At 40.2% G+C, this 18,943-nt stretch overlaps 1 protein-coding gene across 10 annotated transcripts in view; it reads right to left on the reverse strand.

Moving 5' to 3' along the window:
* LOC120415778 (four and a half LIM domains protein 2) overlaps positions 1-18,943 on the reverse strand; it is a 306,724-nt gene that overhangs the window by 75,421 nt on the left and 212,360 nt on the right. For 3 of the 10 annotated variants that reach the window (XM_052710349.1, XM_052710347.1, XM_052710348.1), the window contains 2 exons: positions 5,283-7,081; positions 3,510-5,192 (listed from right to left, as the gene is read on the reverse strand). The exons of 5 other annotated variants lie outside the window; for them this stretch is intronic. In XM_052710349.1, the coding sequence (XP_052566309.1) occupies positions 3,699-5,192; positions 5,283-7,064 (3,276 nt within the window). In that variant the 5' untranslated portion in view covers positions 7,065-7,081 and the 3' untranslated portion in view covers positions 3,510-3,698. Of the gene's footprint in view, positions 1-3,509; positions 5,193-5,282; positions 7,506-18,943 lie in introns of those variants that run through there. 2 more of the 10 variants (XM_039577400.2, XM_052710346.1) reach the window with 2 other exon arrangements.

An 18,943-nucleotide genomic window follows, 5' to 3' on the forward strand; every position in this document is an offset into this window, starting at 1 on the left:
AACATATATTTTAATACGATTTATGATTTTCATTTCTGAATAAATCACACATGTTCAAAAACTCGGTTAAACTAAATTTTAAAAATGTTTGGCGTTTTGCAACCTTCTACAAAGTTGTTTCTTGTCTTATTTTGCACATTTTGATGAGTAAATGTCACAAAAAACACATCATTTGACCAGTTTCACAAACTATTATTTAAAGGTTTCCAATAAATAATAAAGGAATTTAGAACAAAAAACTTAAAAAATAGATATCTCAGAAATTTCTCGATGAATCATTTCGCTCTTAGAAGCATTGGAAAGCTGAGAAAATTTCCTATAAGACACGTTTAAAAACGGCGATGACTTTTTTTTCTCCTTAAGGTTGCCCAGAAAACACGCCGTGAAAATCATTATAATATTTAAAAATTTCAAGATAGATGTGCATTTTAAGCTCCTTCGATTTTTTTAGCCTCATATTTAAAATTTAGATAATTTGTTTATTCAGAAGTCTGCGAAATTTCGCAAAGAATTTCTTATTTAACTGTTAAAATAAGACCAACAGTAGCTGATATATTTTATGATACTCTTTGTTTCAAAGTAGTGAAACACACACGTGAAATTGTAAATTCAGTTTTTATTTTATTTTGGAAAAAGTTAAGTTTCCTCCTTTTAGGCACCCAACACTAAGTTGACAGAGTTATGGTTATTCCGTTTAATTTTACTTTGAAAGTTCAACTAGCCATATTTGTTTAAAAATAATTATAGTTGTTTAACTCAGTGTCAAAAGAAATATTTATTCTACGATAAATTCATGCTTAAACTATTCATTATAAATACGAACATAGTCAGTAACCATGACCATGTACTAAATATAATATTTAGAGTGAATAATTTTGATTTATTGTTTACTCGCCAGTAGTAAACGCTAATCGCCAAATGTGGGACGATCATCATAGTTTGTTTAGCTTTGCAAACCTCCACATATTGGAGCGCAATGCAAATTTGCACATCGCGATCTACGTAAATAAACTTTTACCCACAACTCGATCATTTTGCGGCGATCAATGAGCAACAAACTTATGTGGTAGCTGCCTGAGGTAAATTTACCCCTAAACCACTGGCGGTACCAGGGGGAGGGCCTAGTGGGGCACGTGCCCCCTACCCCCTCGTACAATTTGTTCTTGATTTTGTCAGGGGTTATCCACAAATATCGTAATATAAAATATTCCCATACCCCCCCCCCCCCCCCCCCCCTAAACCTATTTCTTACATAGACAAATAGAGGTGATCAAAGCATTAAATTTTTAAAATTCAATTCTGGATTCAGTCGTCGCCACCAGAGGCGCTTCCCAAATTCTGACACTTCGATAAAAATGAGGTTTAACTTTTCGCCCCTAGATGTCTCCCACTGCCTGTGAGAGCTGTCAATTGGAGCAGGAAATTTCCCCCTTTGCTCAAACGCGGTGGCGTTTGTGGTCGCGACCGCCAAAGGTTTTGCCGTTGGCCTTGTCACGATGTTTATCTTTCCAAACTCCGAGCGAGAAATCTCTAGGAAAAACATGATTTATGTGCACCGCCTGTGTTGCAAATGGTGCATTTTAGAGCTTCCCCTTGCTAAACGTCAACATTTTAAGGTTATCCGACCAGCTGTCAATCATAACGCGAGAAGCGTTTGGTTTGACATTTCGGCGCGTTGATCACGTGTCCGTCGGAACATAACCCGATGTTTTCACCACGAACCGCGGCGTGATCCCATGTTTACGCGCGTTTTCAGCAAAACAAAAAAAAAAAACTTTGAAGTGACGTTGTCAACCCCCGCAACGTTTTTGGTTGTTTTGTTTTTGAGGTTGGGTTTGTTGTTTTTGTTTTGCGCTCGGCGCTGCTGTCGGGCCGATTTTAGGCCGGGCGCAAAAGGAGGAGTTTTGTTGAGGGAGGGGGGCAAAACAAGAAACAAAACACCCCGAATGACACAAAACGTCTGCGACGATTGGTGTGGCAGAGCTCAATCATCGGCTATTTCCGGTGTGAATTTCGCGAGTTGGAGGGCGGACGTGAACCGGAGACCTTTGGCTTGTCAAATATTTGTTGTTTGCTTCGAAAAAAATATTTAGCTAAAAATTTTACTGTCAGAATTAAAATCAAAAAAAAAATTTGTTGCAATTTGAAAAAGTGAATCCAACTCGCCAAGGGTCTTCAAACCCCGTGAATAATTACCCCCACAGCAGGAGTGCAAAACAAAATATTGATGATTCGTTAGTCTAGTGTCAGTTTTCGGGCCGGCCCCGAACAAGTGTCATTTTTTTCGGGCCGCGGCGGCGCGTGGGCAATTGGAAGAACCTCCGCCACAAACTGCTGGCCAAAAGCAAAAGTATGACGAGATGCGCAAGTGATAATCCATGTGGGTATGAGCTAATTTTACAAATGGGACATCCTTCAACACAGCACGGGGCTGGTTTAGAGAAGTAAAACTGAGAATTTTGGGGGTTGGTGGTGCTGCCACCTACGCGGTTTGTGGCGAAAACAACAAGTGTCATTATCAGTTCTCGGGAAATCTTTTTCAAGTGACGGTCGGCGATGATGGCCTATTTTGTGAGTAATTACGCGATGGTTTATTTTTAGGTGGCGCGCAACGAGACAAGTTTAACCACAGATTTCAGGGACTTGAGAGATTTATTGTTTTTCGAAACCAGTTTCGGACTGTTTCTGCTACAAACAAACCGAATATCTGCTCTGTTTCAGTTCATGAAAATGTTTTCAAAATATGCCAAACCAACAAGTCAGTTTTCAATTATTTTTTTTTATCTTTTTTCCAAATAAATAAAATTTGCTGAAAGTGGATTATTGTAAGTGGTTCTGAATCTACAAAATCTTAAATTTCTGATAAGTTTTGTTGCTCTTTTCTGTGCCAAACGACATTCTTACAAACCAAAATGCACATTCCTCTTCCCTCAATTTACCGCGAGCAATAATTCTGACGCTGATCAACCATAAATAATGGTAAAATACGGCACCCTTTGAAGACTTTGGTCGAAAACTAGGTCTTTCGTACCTTCATCCCGCCCCGGGTGACATCTTCTGTCACCAGACGCAATATGCAATTAAAGTGCACTCAATGCTCAAAAATAGCCCCCGCGCGTTAATCCGCGCCGACCTGCAAATCTCAAGTCACGCCAGGTCATCAATTTGGTAAATTGGAGCACATCATAAAAATCGCCTTCTGAAAGGTGGGCTAGGGTGCAGCGTCCGTTGTTGACCTTTAAGGGGGCACAGACAAACATACGAGAAACTAATTTTATTTTTGACGTTTGAGTTTCGCTGAATCGCAAAAAGTTGAATTGTTTGAAAATGGTTCCGTCACTGATCCGCGCACCGTTGAAAGGAACCCGCCAACGGGAGATCTGTCAACGCGCTCGGAACCGGGATCTCTGCCAAGTAACGCGGCGGCGTGTCATCACATGCCTACGCGAGAAACACTACAAACTGTACGCGAAGAGAGTTAGAGCGAGGAGCAATAAAAGAGCCGGAGGTTACGATGGATGACCAGAAACGATTTATTGACAACATTGTATGTGTTTTGGTGTGTGTTTGCTCTGGATTGAGGTTAAGTATCAAAAGAGTAAAGTAAGTACAAACTAGAAACTAAAAACTCAAAGCGTGAGTAAAAACTTGTATCGGAATCGGTGGTGTTGCGTGTGTTGCTCAAATCCAGGCGTTGTTCAGGACTGTTCTGGTTTCGTGTCGGTTGGTTTCGTGTTTCGTGCGCTACCACTACTGCTAGCGAAGGGCGCTTGTAGCGATCCCGGTGTTGGCGACGGCGGAAGGGGCGAGGTGGACCGGCTCGGCGGTCCCAGGATCAGTCCGCCGAGGTTGCCGATGTCGTAGGCCAGTTCTTCTGGCGAGAGGGGACACAGCGACTGAGGCTGTACCTGAGGCGTTGGTGAACGGCTCTTGGTTTCGAAGATCAGCCCGTCGAGGTGTCCGATGTCGAAGATCGCTTCTTCGGGGGTCATGTCCATCGGGATTGGGGACACGGATGGGGATGGGATGTACAGTCGGGGGATGGAGTGTGGAGATAGGGAGTGTGGATCGGGTGTTGGGGATTTGAGTGAGGAGAGCGGAGATGTGATCGGAGTGAAGTGAGTGTTTCTGGGTGAAGCTGTGGAGTTCAGCAGTGGTGATCCTAGGGCCATGGAAGAGAGCTCGGGGGCAGATTCGGATTCGGAAACTTCCGATAGCTGAGATACTGGGGAGGGTGTGGCGTACGCTGGGACTACGTTCAACGGAAATTCAGTGTGCACTTCGGGGGATTTACCCGGAGGAATCTCCGGACTAGCCAGTAGATCTCGTTGTGGTTCCGGAGACGGGGTATCGTAAGCGGTAATATCAACCGGAAACTTGGGACTGTCCTTAGGTTCCGGAAGCTCGGGCGCATCCATCTGTGCACCGTTGATGATACTTTCCACTTCTTCATCATCACTATCGTAGTCTTCTAACTCCAAGTGACTAGTCATGCTCTCTGGAAACTTCTTCATCCATTCCACGTAGCTAACGCGGTGGTTCAGAACCCTCGTCAGATCCACGGTATGATCACCATAGAACGCTTTCGTTGATAATGAATCATGGAACCGTGCATCCTCTCCCTTGTCGTCGGTCACAATCAAGCTCGGAACTCCGGAAGTCATCGGAGTGGTCGGAAGAAAAAAGTTCGGCGTAACAGGCTTCGGTGGATCGATCTTGATCTCGTCCAAGCTGTTGATGTAGTCCTCCAGCTCCGACGGGGAAACGCTGATCCGCTGCTCGGTAAAGTCGTCCATAAAGGTCTGATTGAAGTCGATCGGAGTTACGCTGCGAACCTTGCGTGTACGCATCCGGAAGCGTCTGCTGGACGGAGGTCGGGTATCCTCTACGGACGGACTCTTGGGGCTTTGCCGGCCGGCACCAGCAGCTCCACCACCACCACCAGCAACGGCAAGACCGGTATGTGTTGTTGGTGACGGGGTTCGTGGTGGTACGGCCAGGTCAACATGCAAGTCTAGACTAGCGGAGCGGCCGGTGGAAGAAGCAAGAGAAACACTACCAGCCCTACTTACATTTTCTTCGGATTCAACGGGGGCAGCAGCGGAAACGCTTCCGCCGGCAGCCGAGGAGGACGAGACAGACCGATCGTCACCGGACTGGTAATATGGGAGGCCGTCTTTGACGGATTCGTCCTAAAATTCGAGATAAGAGATTTTTAACGTTATCGTGCAGTAGGAGCTGTCCGCGCCGGATGAGGGGATTGTGGGGGAACGTGTACTCACTACGATCGACGAAACGGGAGAGGCAGGGGAACCGGAGGAGGCTATCGGAGCGGGGGAAATGGTGGCATCCCTGGACGGGGATAGCGGGAGCGAAGTCGATGAAAGCTGTTGGTACTCTTGGGAGATTGATCGTTCCTCCGGATGCATGGTTTCCTGGTTATCAACGTTGGTCGTTGGAGATTCAGCTTCAGTGCACCGTTCATCTTCCAGTTGCATATCTGAAAGGTCCCGCTTCTTCCGCTGGTGTTCTTGCGAGACAGATTGCACTTCCGAATCGGTCAACAGCGGGGTCAGCTGACCAGCTGACTGTTGGAAGCGTTCTTTTTCTACGCAAGTACTAAAGTTCGGCGTTGCAGATTTCGAACGAACGAATTCCGTGCGATTAACACCTTCTGAATCCGACTCGTCAGACGGTACGGTCACTCCATAGAATGCTTCGGCGCGACGTTCTTCCTCCAGCTGCGCAGCTGTAAGGTTTCTCTTCTTCCGCTTGTGCTCTGGCGAGACTGATTGTTCTTCCGGCTCGAGAACCAGCGCGATCAGCTGACCAGTTGACTGTTGGTAGCGTTCGTTCTCTATGAAGGGACCAACGAACGGGGAAGGCGATTTGGACTGCAGGAACTCCGTACGCCGACCGCCTTCGGAGTCTGATTCCTCGGTTTGTATGATCACTCCGGAGAATGCTTCGGCGCGGCGTTCTTCCTCCAGTAGTAGCGCGGTAAGGTCACTCTTCTTGCGGGTACGCTTCAACGTGGGATGTTCTTCTTCTGGACTCTCCGATCGAGATCGTACGCCCGTCGGTACATAGACACCTGGACTCAGCAGGTCCTGGTTGGACGTTGACACATCCGGGAAGGTGTTCCGTGGGCTTTTCAGCCACTGTTTAGTTTCTTCCATGCTTTTCGCCAGATCATCACTTTCATCGCTTTCTCGAGTTTCCTCTTTGATGTCATGTACCGCTTGCGGAGCGAGCTTTTCGTGTTTCTTCGTCTCCTCCAGCTGGATGTCTCCCCAGGGTTTAGAAATGTTCGCTCCAAAGTTCGGCTCAGGCGAGTGCTCCATGATCCGGTGGCGGTGCTCGTCTTCGTGCATCTGGCACAACTCCTGTATTGGACTGATCTTGTGCCGCTTGTTTCCCTCGGACAAGTACTCGTCCCGGTTGTACACCAGCGGTACGTAATCCTCCATCTTTTTCGCTTCCTCTTCTTCCATTTGGGAGAGCAGATCCAGCTCGTCGGTGCGATCTTCGGACACGTTCGACGTAACGGAGCGCTTCTTAATTGTTTTTCGTGAGTCATCCTCGCGGTGAATTGGTCGGAACCGGTTCGATCCGTACCGGGTATCGGACTGCTGCTCGCCCAACACTATAGACGGGACACCTCGGGACGTCGTCGGTTCTTGACTTCCCGCTCGACTAACCGATCGCGATCGCAGCCCTTCAATCTCGATCTCGCGCTCCACGGACCTTCGTTCCAGCTCGTCCAGCTTCACGTTCAGCAGATCCAGCTTCTGATCCTTCTCCTGACTACGTTGCTCCAGCTCCCGGATCTTCACGTTCAGCTGATCGAGCCGATCGTCGTCGAACTTTTCCACGCGGTACCCATCCTTGTACACCACGCCGTCCTGCGCGTACGTTACTCCGCCGATCTTTTCCTTGGGTGCCACATCGATCTGCTCCCGCAACAGCCGGCGATAATTCTCGAGATCGGCATCCACGGCCGGTGGATTCCCATTGCCCGTCAGCTGGTTGGACACGTACGCCAAGCAGTTGATCACGTCCATGGCGCCCACGCTGGCCACTAGAACCGACAGAAAGATACCCATCTTCAGTGCTCTGGCAATGTTCTCGAACACTTTTTTTTTTTCGAGAGAGCAGGTTATGTAACGCGTGGTGTTGCACAACCACCTCGCCACGGATCTTCACCGCACTCCCAACACACACACACTGAGGGGAAATGGTCTCTTCACACGGTCACGTGTCCTTGTCTTAGAGGGTGTTCATGACTTGGATCCGGAATTTCCAAAGAACTTTTGAACTACTTGGGATGGTGCGCTCTCTGTCCGAAAGAGGAGCAGCAGCGATTAACCAAAACTACTAATTAACCGGATCGGTGACAAAAGTGAACTAATCGATTGTCGAGGCAGGCATCGGGAAGTGAGTGTCGTCGGTGGCGATCGATCGGAATTCGAGCAGCTGCCGAACCGGGCTTCTTTTGGTCGGTTTGTTTGAGAGTGAAAGCTCTAGGATCTGGGGGGGATTCCGTCTCGGAGGAGGTTGGGTTGGGGATTCGATGGGGGTATCAACAACTACTAGTTGGATAGTACTACAGGGATGACTCAAAGGCGGGTCGTCGTGCTCGTACTCGCCGGCTTGTTGTATTGATTCAACATTATTTCTAATGTCGTTGTTTTTTTCTGCCGTTTACGATGACTATCATGAAGAAGCGGCGTCGACTACGCCGAGGGAAGTCAAGTTCGGGGACAAACAAGTGCCGGCGAGTGCAGCAGGAGTGCACGCCAAAAGTGGCGATAAAAACAAAACAAATTTGCGTTACAACTTTGGGTTTGATGATATTGGATATAATGGCGTGGCGACAAATAGCAACACGTGGTCGATTCAGCGTGGTTTGACAATATTACCGTTTTGGTAATTGGACTCTTTTGAACAATTGATTCACGATGAAGAATGCTTTAAGATGTATTTTTAGAATTGCAAGTTGGCAGCCACTTAAAAATAGTCAAGATGAGAACGCTGCTGGCGTTTCAAAACCGTTGAAGTGACAAGCAGGATCCAAATTTGGGATTCTCATGTCAGCTGTCATCACCTCGAACGTCAACAATCTAAAGATAAATTTTAGTGAAGCGTTCTTTTCTTAGAATCCTACTCAAAGATTTGATTAGAAAGCACGCAAAAGTTATTTTTTTTTTTAGGATTGCGTAAAACTACATACTTTTGCATGTAAACTTACATTGATTCTCCTTTGCATGATTGATGGATGGTTAAAAAAATAGTTTATCACGCACACTATCAAAACAAACGTTTGGTAGTGTGTGTGAACTCCGTCTAAAAGGGGTGTCAAACTAAAAAATTACCCCGTTCGTTTGACAACAGTTGGTGTCAAACCATTGAGGTTTAAGTGTATTGTGAAACTGTTTGGAAGTTAATTAGGCCGATGCAAATATTTAAAAAAGTTTTTGTCCCTCGGCCCTGGCAAAAACTTTCAAAAATATTTGTACCAGCCTTATTTTTAATAAATAAGCAAAAATCTGATTCAAATTTACATTTTTACCAAAATTTCAAACAAGTGAAACCCAAACCAGATTGATTGCAGAGCTGTGGAGACGGCAGATTCTGCTTCTCAGCGGCAATTTTCCTTCCCAAAGTGTGTTTTTCGCGAATGTCAACCAGGCACCACACAATCTGGTGCGATCGGTGGCGCGTGTGTCCGCCGCCATATTGTTCGGCTGTTGACCTGCGACTTTTTGCGGTCGACTTCGTGCTAACTTGACGCACGTGCATTTTGGGCCGAATTGAGTTAAGAACGCCCCACAATCCCCAAAATTCGATTTCAACCCTGAGATATTCAATGAAAACTAAAAAAAAAACTCCGTGCATTTTTGTCACTTTACATATGAAAGTATTTTCAATCTTGTCGCGCTATCTTGTCACTCTCTGAAAATTGATGTAAGTGCGACAACTGGCCAAAGGGATTTCAGGTCAAAACACGTTTGACGCACGTACAATTTAAACTGCCGTAAAAATTTGTTGTTATAACTCCCCGAGCAGACGGAAATAACTTGGGAAGGTCAGTTTTTGATATTGTGAGAAGATCGAAATATGTTATTGGGATGATCGGATTAGTTGTTAAAATAACAAAAATCAATAACAAAGATTTGTTCGAAGAATAACTTAAACTGTTATTATGTTGTTATTGCAATAACAAACCAATAACACAGAAGGAATCATGAAGGAATAACAAGATTTGTTATTTTGTGCGGAGAGGTGGAGCAGCATAATAACAAAAAATGTTATTGCACTGGTATGTCTCCATAACAAAAAAAGTTATTGTTTTGGTTTATTTATAATTTGCAAATAAACCTGCAGTTGCCATAACTCCTCTGTACTAGTCAGGGCTGTAGAGTCGGGTACCTCCAAGCGACTTTGAATCCATACTTTGAAGACAACTCCGACACTGGATGCAGGATATGACGTCAACGACGACTTTAGCTCTCCAAAAATACCCGACTTCACAGATTCCGACTCCAAGTAAAAGTTGCTGAAAATTAGATGAATCCGATGCAGTCTCCGAGGTCACACTCCAGCTCGAACTTCAACGTCAGCTCCGACTTCCTGGCTCTGTGAAAATAATAACAGTTTTTGTTATTCACACTTCAAAAATTCTCAATAAATAAATCAATTCCGTTACCGAATATAACAAAATAAAAAAAAGAACTCTCAAAAGTTAATTTATCGGATTAATTTTAGCTTGAAACCCCATTTCATGGTGAAATAATGACCCCGATGAAATTGGTCAAAATTATTTCATAGTTCTAGCCAATTTTAGTAAAATCCCTTAGGGGGTATATCAAATAATTAAAAAAATCAACTTTCAAAATTTCAACTTTTTAGAATAATTTTAGCTTAAGGACCCCATTTCATGGCCAAAATAATGACCCCGACGAAATTGGTCAAAATTATCCCATAGTTCTAACCATTTTAAACTAAGTCCTTTAGGGGATATATCAAATAATTAAAAAAATCAACTTTCAAAATTTCAACTTTTTATAATAATTTTAGCTTAAGGACCCCATTTCATGGCCAAAATAATGACCCCGACGAAATTGGTCAAAATTATCCCATAGTTCTAGCCAATTTTAGTAAAATCCCTTAGGGGGTATATCAAATAATTAAAAAAATCAACTTTCAAAATTTCAACTTTTTATAATAATTTTAGCTTAAGGACCCCATTTCATGGCCAAAATAATGACCCTGACGAAATTGGTCAAAATTATCCCATAGTTCTAACCATTTTAAATTAAGTCCTTTAGGGGGTATATCAAATAATTAAAAAAATCAACTTTCAAAATTTCAACTTTTTAGAATAATTTTAGCTTAAGGACCCCATTTCATGGCCAAAATAATGACCCTGACGAAATTGGTAAAAATTATCCCATAGTTCTAACCATTTTAAACTAAGTCCTTTAGGGGGTATATCAAATAATTAAAAAAATCAACTTTCAAAATTTCAACTTTTTAGAATAATTTTAGCTTAAGGACCCCATTTCATGACCAAAATAATGATCCCGATGAAATTGGTAAAAATTATCCCATAGTTCTAGCCAATTTTAACAAAGTCCCTTAGGGGGTATATCAAATAATTAAAAAAATCAACTTTCAAAATTTCAACTTTTTAGAATAATTTTAGCTTAAGGACCCCATTTCATGGCCAAAATAATGACCCTGACGAAATTGGTAAAAATTATCCCATAGTTCTAACCATTTTAAACTAAGTCCTTTAGGGGGTATATCAAATAATTAAAAAAATCAACTTTCAAAATTTCAACTTTTTAGAATAATTTTAGCTTAAGGACCCCATTTCATGGCCAAAATAATGACCCCGACGAAATTGGTCAAAATTATCCCATAGTTCTAACCATTTTAAACTAAGTCCTTTAGGGGGTATATCAAATAATTAAAAAAATCAACTTTCAAAATTTCAACTTTTTCGAATAATTTTAGCTTAAGGACCCCATTTCATGGCCAAAATAATGACCCCGACGAAATTGGTCAAAATTATCCCATAGTTCTAGCCAATTTTAGCAAAGTCCCTTAGGGGGTATATCAAATAATTTAAAAAATCAACTTCCAATATTTCAACTTTTTAGAATAATTTTAGCTTAAGGACCCCATTTCATGGCCAAAATATTGACCCCGACGAAATTAGACAAAATTATCCCAAAGATCTAAACATATTTAACAAAAGAAAAAATAATAACAGATTGTGTTATGGACACTTAGAAACTTTTCCATTTGTGCGATTTGTGGTAATTTTATTTCTAAGTCAGTATACCGAACGAATAACAAATTTTGTTATTAGGAGAGTTTTTGAAATGTATAACATTTCCTCTTATTGGCGTGTTATTAAACATTTTCAATATAATATCACTTCAATACCAAATATTGTTATTTTATCAGAAACTGTTATTAATTTTTCTTCTTGAAGTTGAACTTCAGGTTAAAATAATAACACTGTTTGTTATTTTAACAGGATTTGTTATTGAAATATTATGAATTTTGTTATTACCGTCTGCCCGGGTCGGAACACCAGCAACCAACTTCAACCAAACTTATTTGTGTTTGTTATTGTTTACATTGCGTGCTCTAGTTTTTGTTTATTCAAGGTAAAACATCAAAACGCGTTTTTCTCGGAACGTCGAAATGGCGGGTGCGACAAGATAGCACGACCGCGTCGATTTGGTCGACGTCGGGACGAAATAAATTCAAGACGAGTTTCGTCCTCTTCGTTCTGACTGGGTGGCGCTTTTTTGTTAGAAGATTGATCGTTTGCGATTATTGAAGGAGATTTTTCACTCGGGGTTTTTCCTTTTCTAAAATGAAAAACTCGTTTTTTTCTTGTGTTGTTGTTTAGGTTAAACTCGTGTGCACAGGGGCGATGAGAGATCTCAGCTGTTGGCGAGTCTCAAACTTGAGTGATTTTTCAACTTGGAAGAAGAATGTATCGAAATGAATTAAAAGTTGCGCATCGCCGGGATTAACGCAAAAATGCTAAATTGTCAACATGCGCGCCGTCGGGGGGGAAAACTGCATCCGCGGCTAAATTATTAGTGACACAAATTTTAATTTGAAATTTGTGAACGAAACACCGAAAATATCTTCAACCGATATCCCAAAAATAGCCGATGATGTCCTCGCGAAAGCAACAGAAAGTTTGTGGTTTTTAATTCAGTCGTCAAATTGATGAAAAAAAACCTTGGATGCGATGTGAAAAGCTGTCTCCGCCGTGGCCGGAGGGTACTTAGGGTAAATATTTTGCAGGAATTGAAAGGAAAACAACAACGTAATTACGGTGAGCCTGACAAGCTTGGTGATGTGAGAGCGCGCGCTGGTTAAGATGATGTTGTTATTTTGACGTACTCTTTTTTCTTCGTCTCCTAGACAGGGCCCAAGGCAGCGAATGACAAACATGTTAAAGCTGCCTGAAATAAATCAACTACCACCACCACCTAGACAGGGCTTGATGGCACTAAACTGTCCGAAGTGTGACCGGTCCCTGAGCAATCGCCTAATTAAAGTGTGTGTTTATTTGTTGTTGTGGTTCGGGGTATTGTTGACTTGTTTTTGGTCAATGTTGAAAAAAGTTAATTTTTCTTTAGTTCTAACATTTTAAAACAAATTTTAAATGACCGATTCCAAGAAAGCTGGAAATACTTAGACCAAATGATTGAACATGTATTTTTATGTTTAGTGATTAGAATGGGCCAAACCGAATAAAGGTGGTCCAAATTTGGCGTTTTTAGACGATTTTCTCGCAGCGTTGCAAAGTTAGATGATTATATAGCTAGATAAAAGTTCAGGGCCACGTTCATAATAACCTTAAAGCGTACACTTTTTTTCGGATATGTCACTATGTTTTACGTAACATATCCAAAAAATGACATAAATCCGTTTCCAAAATTTTTAATTTTGTGTGAATTTTTAAAATAATTCATCGGATTTATTTACATTGAGCACCATGCATCTCCATAGAAATCAGTTCCCAGTACATTTTGGAGACAATTCGGATCTTAGATCCTGTTGATTTGACGGAAAGTCGCTGTTTTATTTCTTTACATGCTTTATTCAATATGACAAATTAATCCCGGCATTTCATACAGACACGGTCAAACGCCTTTTTAAGTTTTCATTCGACTTTTTCAAATATTTGGCGTTTCGGATCTCAACTTATTTTTGCTTGAAAAACAAACTAATTCATTTGCGTCCAAGACAGCTAAAATCAGTTAAAACGGCACGAAGTTATGCATTTTTGAAAAATGTTGTTTTTGTGAAAATTGATGAAAATTGCCGTTTTTGGGATCACTCTAGCACGATGAAGGTCACACTAATGGCAATAAAACGGGTCTAATAATTTTGATAAAAGTACTCCCAGAAAAATGTGCCCGATTGGAGAACTTTTTACGGTTCATGCTCTTTTCAAAAGGAATTGCTTTATATTTTTCTTGCTTTTTTCAACATATTTGTTTTCAAGTTTGAATGTTTATTTTGAATTGTTTTTTTTTTAAATTTCATTTGATCTTCTTTAGCCAAAGCTGAGCTTCAAAAATAACAACATTGTTTGAAAAGGCCTGATTGAAGTATTTATTGTTGGAGCAATTTAAGTTTTATTTAAGTTGTGATTTGTTTAACTTTCTCAATCGATTTATATTGATTTTAACTCATCGTAAAAAATAAGAACTGTTATATCTCATAAAAATATAAATTTGAAGTTAAGAAAAGTTTCATATTTGTTTTACTAATTTTCCCTATATTTTGAGTTGGAAATAGCATGCAGTATTTTTTGTATTGATTTTGAAGCACTTCGTACCGACTTAAAAGCTAATGGTATGTTTTGTATGTAATTTTTTTTCTTCGAAAAATCAAACAATTGATTTGATTTTTTTAAACGCGTAGCAGTCAATGGTTAGAGGTTGCAGAATAGACGTAATACTGTAGAAAAAAAATGATCGATATAAATTAGAGCGTCCAATTTCCCGGGGTTACAAAATTCCCGGGAAACGGGAAATTTTAAACAAATTTCCCGAGAATTTCTGGGAAATTTGAAATTGATTGAAATTTGTTCTGATCCTGATTCATATTTTGCAACAAAATTGTATAGAATAGCAACATAAGGGGTCAAAATAAGTGTGAGATTTGTAAAAAAACAAACAACTTCAAGAAAATATATAAATTTTCTAAATTTATAAGTTGTCCTTCGATTGTTTCAAAAGTTACATATTTTTCTAGAGCAAATCCTACTGATTCGAGCTCATGAATAAATAGATAAGCATTGAATTTACCTTAAACATCTGCTTTTTACTTGAATTACCATTTTTATGCAATTCCAACTCGAAACGAAACTATTGGCACTACGCCCCCCGGGGCATGGCCTTCCTCTAACGTGGGATTTCTGCTCCAGCGCCTCTGACGAGACAGGAGAAACCGGGACCGACGTTTTACTTCACCATCCGATAGAAGCTCAGTGGATAAGGCGGGAATCGAACCCGCGTCTCATAGCATCATCGGGATCGGCAACCGAAGCCGCTACCCCTGCGCCACGAGACCACATCAAAGTCTTTAAATATTTGGAGCCTGTTTTTGAAATATGTTTCCCTTATTCGGACACTATTATATTATATAAAACGAAGTAGTATTTTAATGATTTAACATAATAAATGATTTCGGTTGAAAGAATGTTCATAGCAAAAAAGTTGTTTAGTATTTTCATATTTCAACCTCTTACACCCTTGGTAGCTCTAGTGCTCTATAATTGTTCAATTTTAAACTGTAATTTCTCGAACACTTTTAAACAAATTAACCTAATTCTTCAAGCACAACCTTCTATGAGGGTTTTTTTTTCGGGAATTCCTGGGAAAATTGTAAACAGGATTTTTTTTCGGGAAATCTGGAAGAAATTCGGGACGAGAAAAAAGTCTAAAAATGAAAAAGAAAAAAACAAAGCAAGATAAGCAAAGTGTTTTGTAGAACAAAATAAGCTTAAAATAGCTTTCTGAAAGCTTTAAAGATACAGTCAAACCTTTTTTAATGCGAATTTTGGTTCTAACGTAAAAAAAATGCGTATAAAAAGTTAGCGCTATTTTTAATTTTCGCGTAGAAAAAGTTTGCGCTATTTTGAGTTGCCATAAATAAAATTTATGTTTTCATTATTTTTTATATGTTTTTCAAGCTTAAAATCATAGAATTAGCTCAATATTATTATTTGGTGATAATTTATACTCAATCTAAACAAAGATAGCAGTTTTTAGACAGCTTAAAACATTTTTTTTCTTTGTTGTGCTTTGAATTTAAAATGAACCACTATTTCTGATCCAGTGTGATTCAAATTAAATAAGTCTTTTTTAAACATTTATTTTTTATTTTTGTTATATGACATAACTAGAAAACTGTTGAGGTTTAGATAAGTTTAGATTTTTATGTTTTATATAAAACATATTTTACAAATTATTTTACGTAACTACCCCCAACTGGGGAAAATCGGACTATAGTCTGAATAGATACAGGATATTTTATTTTAGTGCAATAAATTTGGAAATCGGTGTACTAACTGTTTTGTCCTCTTCCTGTTTTAACCGAATTCAATAAAAAGTCAAAACATTTTGCAAAAAAAAATTGCTTAAACAGCCATAGTCTTAATTCGATACATTTGTCTTGATTTGGGACTTCGTATTTTTAAAAATATATATATAAATTTAATAGAAAATATTTTATGCGCTAGGCATTTCGCAGATCTGTGCTCCAAAATTTTAACAATTTTCGCTGATAAGTGAAATGAATGCTGATTTCTGCTGATAAAAAATGCAATGCTATAACATTCTTATCAATTACTAAGTATTGAACTGTTCATCTATATCCACAACCAAATCTGAACTTTCAGGCCAAAATTTGTTTTTTTAATTTCGGGAATTCCCGGGACATAATATAAAATTTCCCGAGATTCGGGAATTCTCGGTTTCGGAAGAATCCCGGGAATTTTGTCCCGATAATTCCCGGGATGGACACACTAAATCTGCAGATACATATTTAAAACCGTTGCAGAGTTTTTGCTGACATTTTGAGGGTCATCAATTTTCTTCGAAATCGGCCGATTTAAGCCATATTTAACAGATTTTTTGATAAAGTGCCCGGTTTCCAATTGAAAAATAGTGACTTCGAGTGACCTTTACCGAAAATATTTTGTTTGAAGAGTTCATAAAATTGAAGATTGGACCTCTGGTTGCTGAGGTACAGCGTCTCAAATAAAAAGTAACGGGAAAATTAAAGTTTTCCCAAGTATCACCCAAACAACCCTCCATTTTCTAACGCTGATGTCTCAGCAACTAATGGTCCGATGTTCAATGTTAAAAAATGAAACCATCGTATAATTTCCCGATCTATTCGAAAAAAAATATTTTGGAAATATTGGACGCAAGACGAACATTCTAAATAGGCGTAATATTGATTTGTTGCCCTTTTGAAATGCTAGTCTTGATTTAATAAATTCTAAAAATATTATTTTCGAAAAGATCGGAAAATGTTACGAATGTTTCCTTTTTTTAGATTGACAATCCGACCATAAGTTGCATTAGAAAATGGCAAGTTTTTTTAGTAATAAAATGAAGAGTGGCTTGAAGATCATTAAAAATAGATTTTATTGAATAAACCTTATACTTTAAATAGAAAAACAAAATATAAATAAGATAAATGCCTATAAAAATACTAAAAATGAATAAAGAAAAACATATCATTAAACAAAAGTTGTTCAAAATGACCCTTTGAGCAAGGCAAACAAGGGCAGTGAAGGGTAAAATTTCTTGAAAGTAATCGATTTGTTATATCGATTACACGCGATAATTTAAATTTGAAATTGAATTGGATGAATTTAACTGAGAATAATTATCTTCATGAAAGTAAAAGCCACCATGATAACCATCAACTTTTCCTCCCAAGCTTTCCCAACCACCGGAAAAATCCCCCACCAGAGTGTGCTGCGGTCAGCGCAGAGACAAAAAGCGAGAAAACCCACCAAGTCGCTTTTCCGATTTGATTGCCGTTTTCCTTCGCCACGTCTTAGCAGCGCGAAGCTTTCGCACAAGACGAAGAAAATTTTCTCGGCGAAACATTTCACGCCTGCACGAAATATTTCAGCCGTTCTTGTTGCGACGAGAGCCTTGAGAGTTTGTCGTGGTGCGAGATACTACTTTGTGACCGAGTGAGTGGAAACGGGACTAATTTTAAACGCAAATGACAGCTGCTACTCAAAGCTAGTAAAGCCATTAAATTGACCATTATTTATTTCAAAATGGGTCATAAACTAAGAGCCAATCAGTCAAACGACGGTTTTGCAAACATGCTGTTGGAGAAAAAAACGACAGATGAAAAGTTAGCCAAAACCAGAAACCAAAAATAAACACATTGGAGTTTGACCAGTTTGAGTGGGGGGAAAGGGGCAAACTAGAAACCACTTTATGGGTTGACGTTGTGGCCACTGAAATCGGAGAATCCTCCCCTTTGCTGGACGGAAGTGTTGGATTTCCCATCCCCCCTTCAACTTGGTAGGGCTTCCAAATGCGAAAAGTTAATTGGATGCTAGTCGTTTCCTCCTAAAACTTGCTCACACTCTCTCTCTTTTTTTTTTGCTGCTCCAACTAGTTTGGTTTTTAGTAATCAACCAATTTGGGACGGACGAGATCGTGCTGGAACGGGACCAATTTTTGTACTTTTATTTTTGGATTTGTTGAAGTTTGGTTGGTTGGGATTGCGACATCCCTTTGGATGGTGCCACAGCATTCAAGACTGTCAGAATGTGATGCCAAATCCGTTAGGAAAATTGGGATGGGGTGCAAAATTATTGATTTGACGTGTTGCAATCGCGATTGAGATGGTGGGGGGGGGGTTTATCTTAAAACTCTGAAACTCTCAGATTTCTTAACAATTTCACGACTCAAGTATTCACTGTGCCATATTCAGTCCCGTGTCAACTTCAATCTTCAAACATAATTCCAAATGTTGACGCGAGCTTCCTGTAGTTCCCTCACCCAGCTGGTTTTGCCCCGCCGATGGCATTTCGTTTATTATCTTAATGAAAGTGAAGTGAAATGGCACGGAATGGCACGGCGAGGAATGAAATGGAATGTGTCCTTTGAAAGCAATCCAAACAGTGGTAGTGAGTGGTGCCAGCAGCGATGGTGTTCTTTGAAAATTGGAATGAGAACTCAACTCCGCTGCGCAAAACGTTCGCGATGTTCTGCAGAGGCACGAGTAGTACAACGGAACAGGATTAAACGTAATTTAATAATATTGTGATTGTGAGCTTTAGTGCAAGGGATTTCAGCGGAGCAGCTTCCTTTTGGGCTGCATTCCAGCAAAGTGCAGTTTTGGGTTGATGTACCCATTTTCGACCCAACTGTACCCATTATGGTTCTAATTTGAAACGGTTTAAAATCGCTTCACCTACTCGAGCAAGGCGGTACGATTCCGTGATTGCGGCGATAAGACCGAAAGAGATTGTAGTGCAGGACGGACGTCGGAAGCTTTTGCAATCTCGGGATAAGCATTATGAGTGCAATTTGTTCGATTGTTTTGTGGCGGTTCAATGGCTTGGCTCATTGGGTCATAAATTGGGAAATGTGCAAGGGTCCGTGCTACTTCGCGCGCGAGCTTTAATTAAACTGTTTGCGGTAGTTTCCTGACATTGAGGGGTGAAGGCAGATTCCTGAATGGAAAACAATAAGATGTTCATCTAAAATTGTTATCAGAAACAAATAAAAAGATTAACTTAAAGGTTTGATACATATTATCCTTGGAAATTATATCAATTTCCCTGATTATTTTTTTTTTTTAATTTTACCTAATCTTCTGCATTTTTATAAATTTCAGATAATTTCCT

The sequence above is a fragment of the Culex pipiens genome, chromosome 3 (genome assembly GCF_016801865.2).
Source record: "Culex pipiens pallens isolate TS chromosome 3, TS_CPP_V2, whole genome shotgun sequence".
NCBI lineage: Eukaryota > Metazoa > Arthropoda > Insecta > Diptera > Culicidae > Culex > Culex pipiens.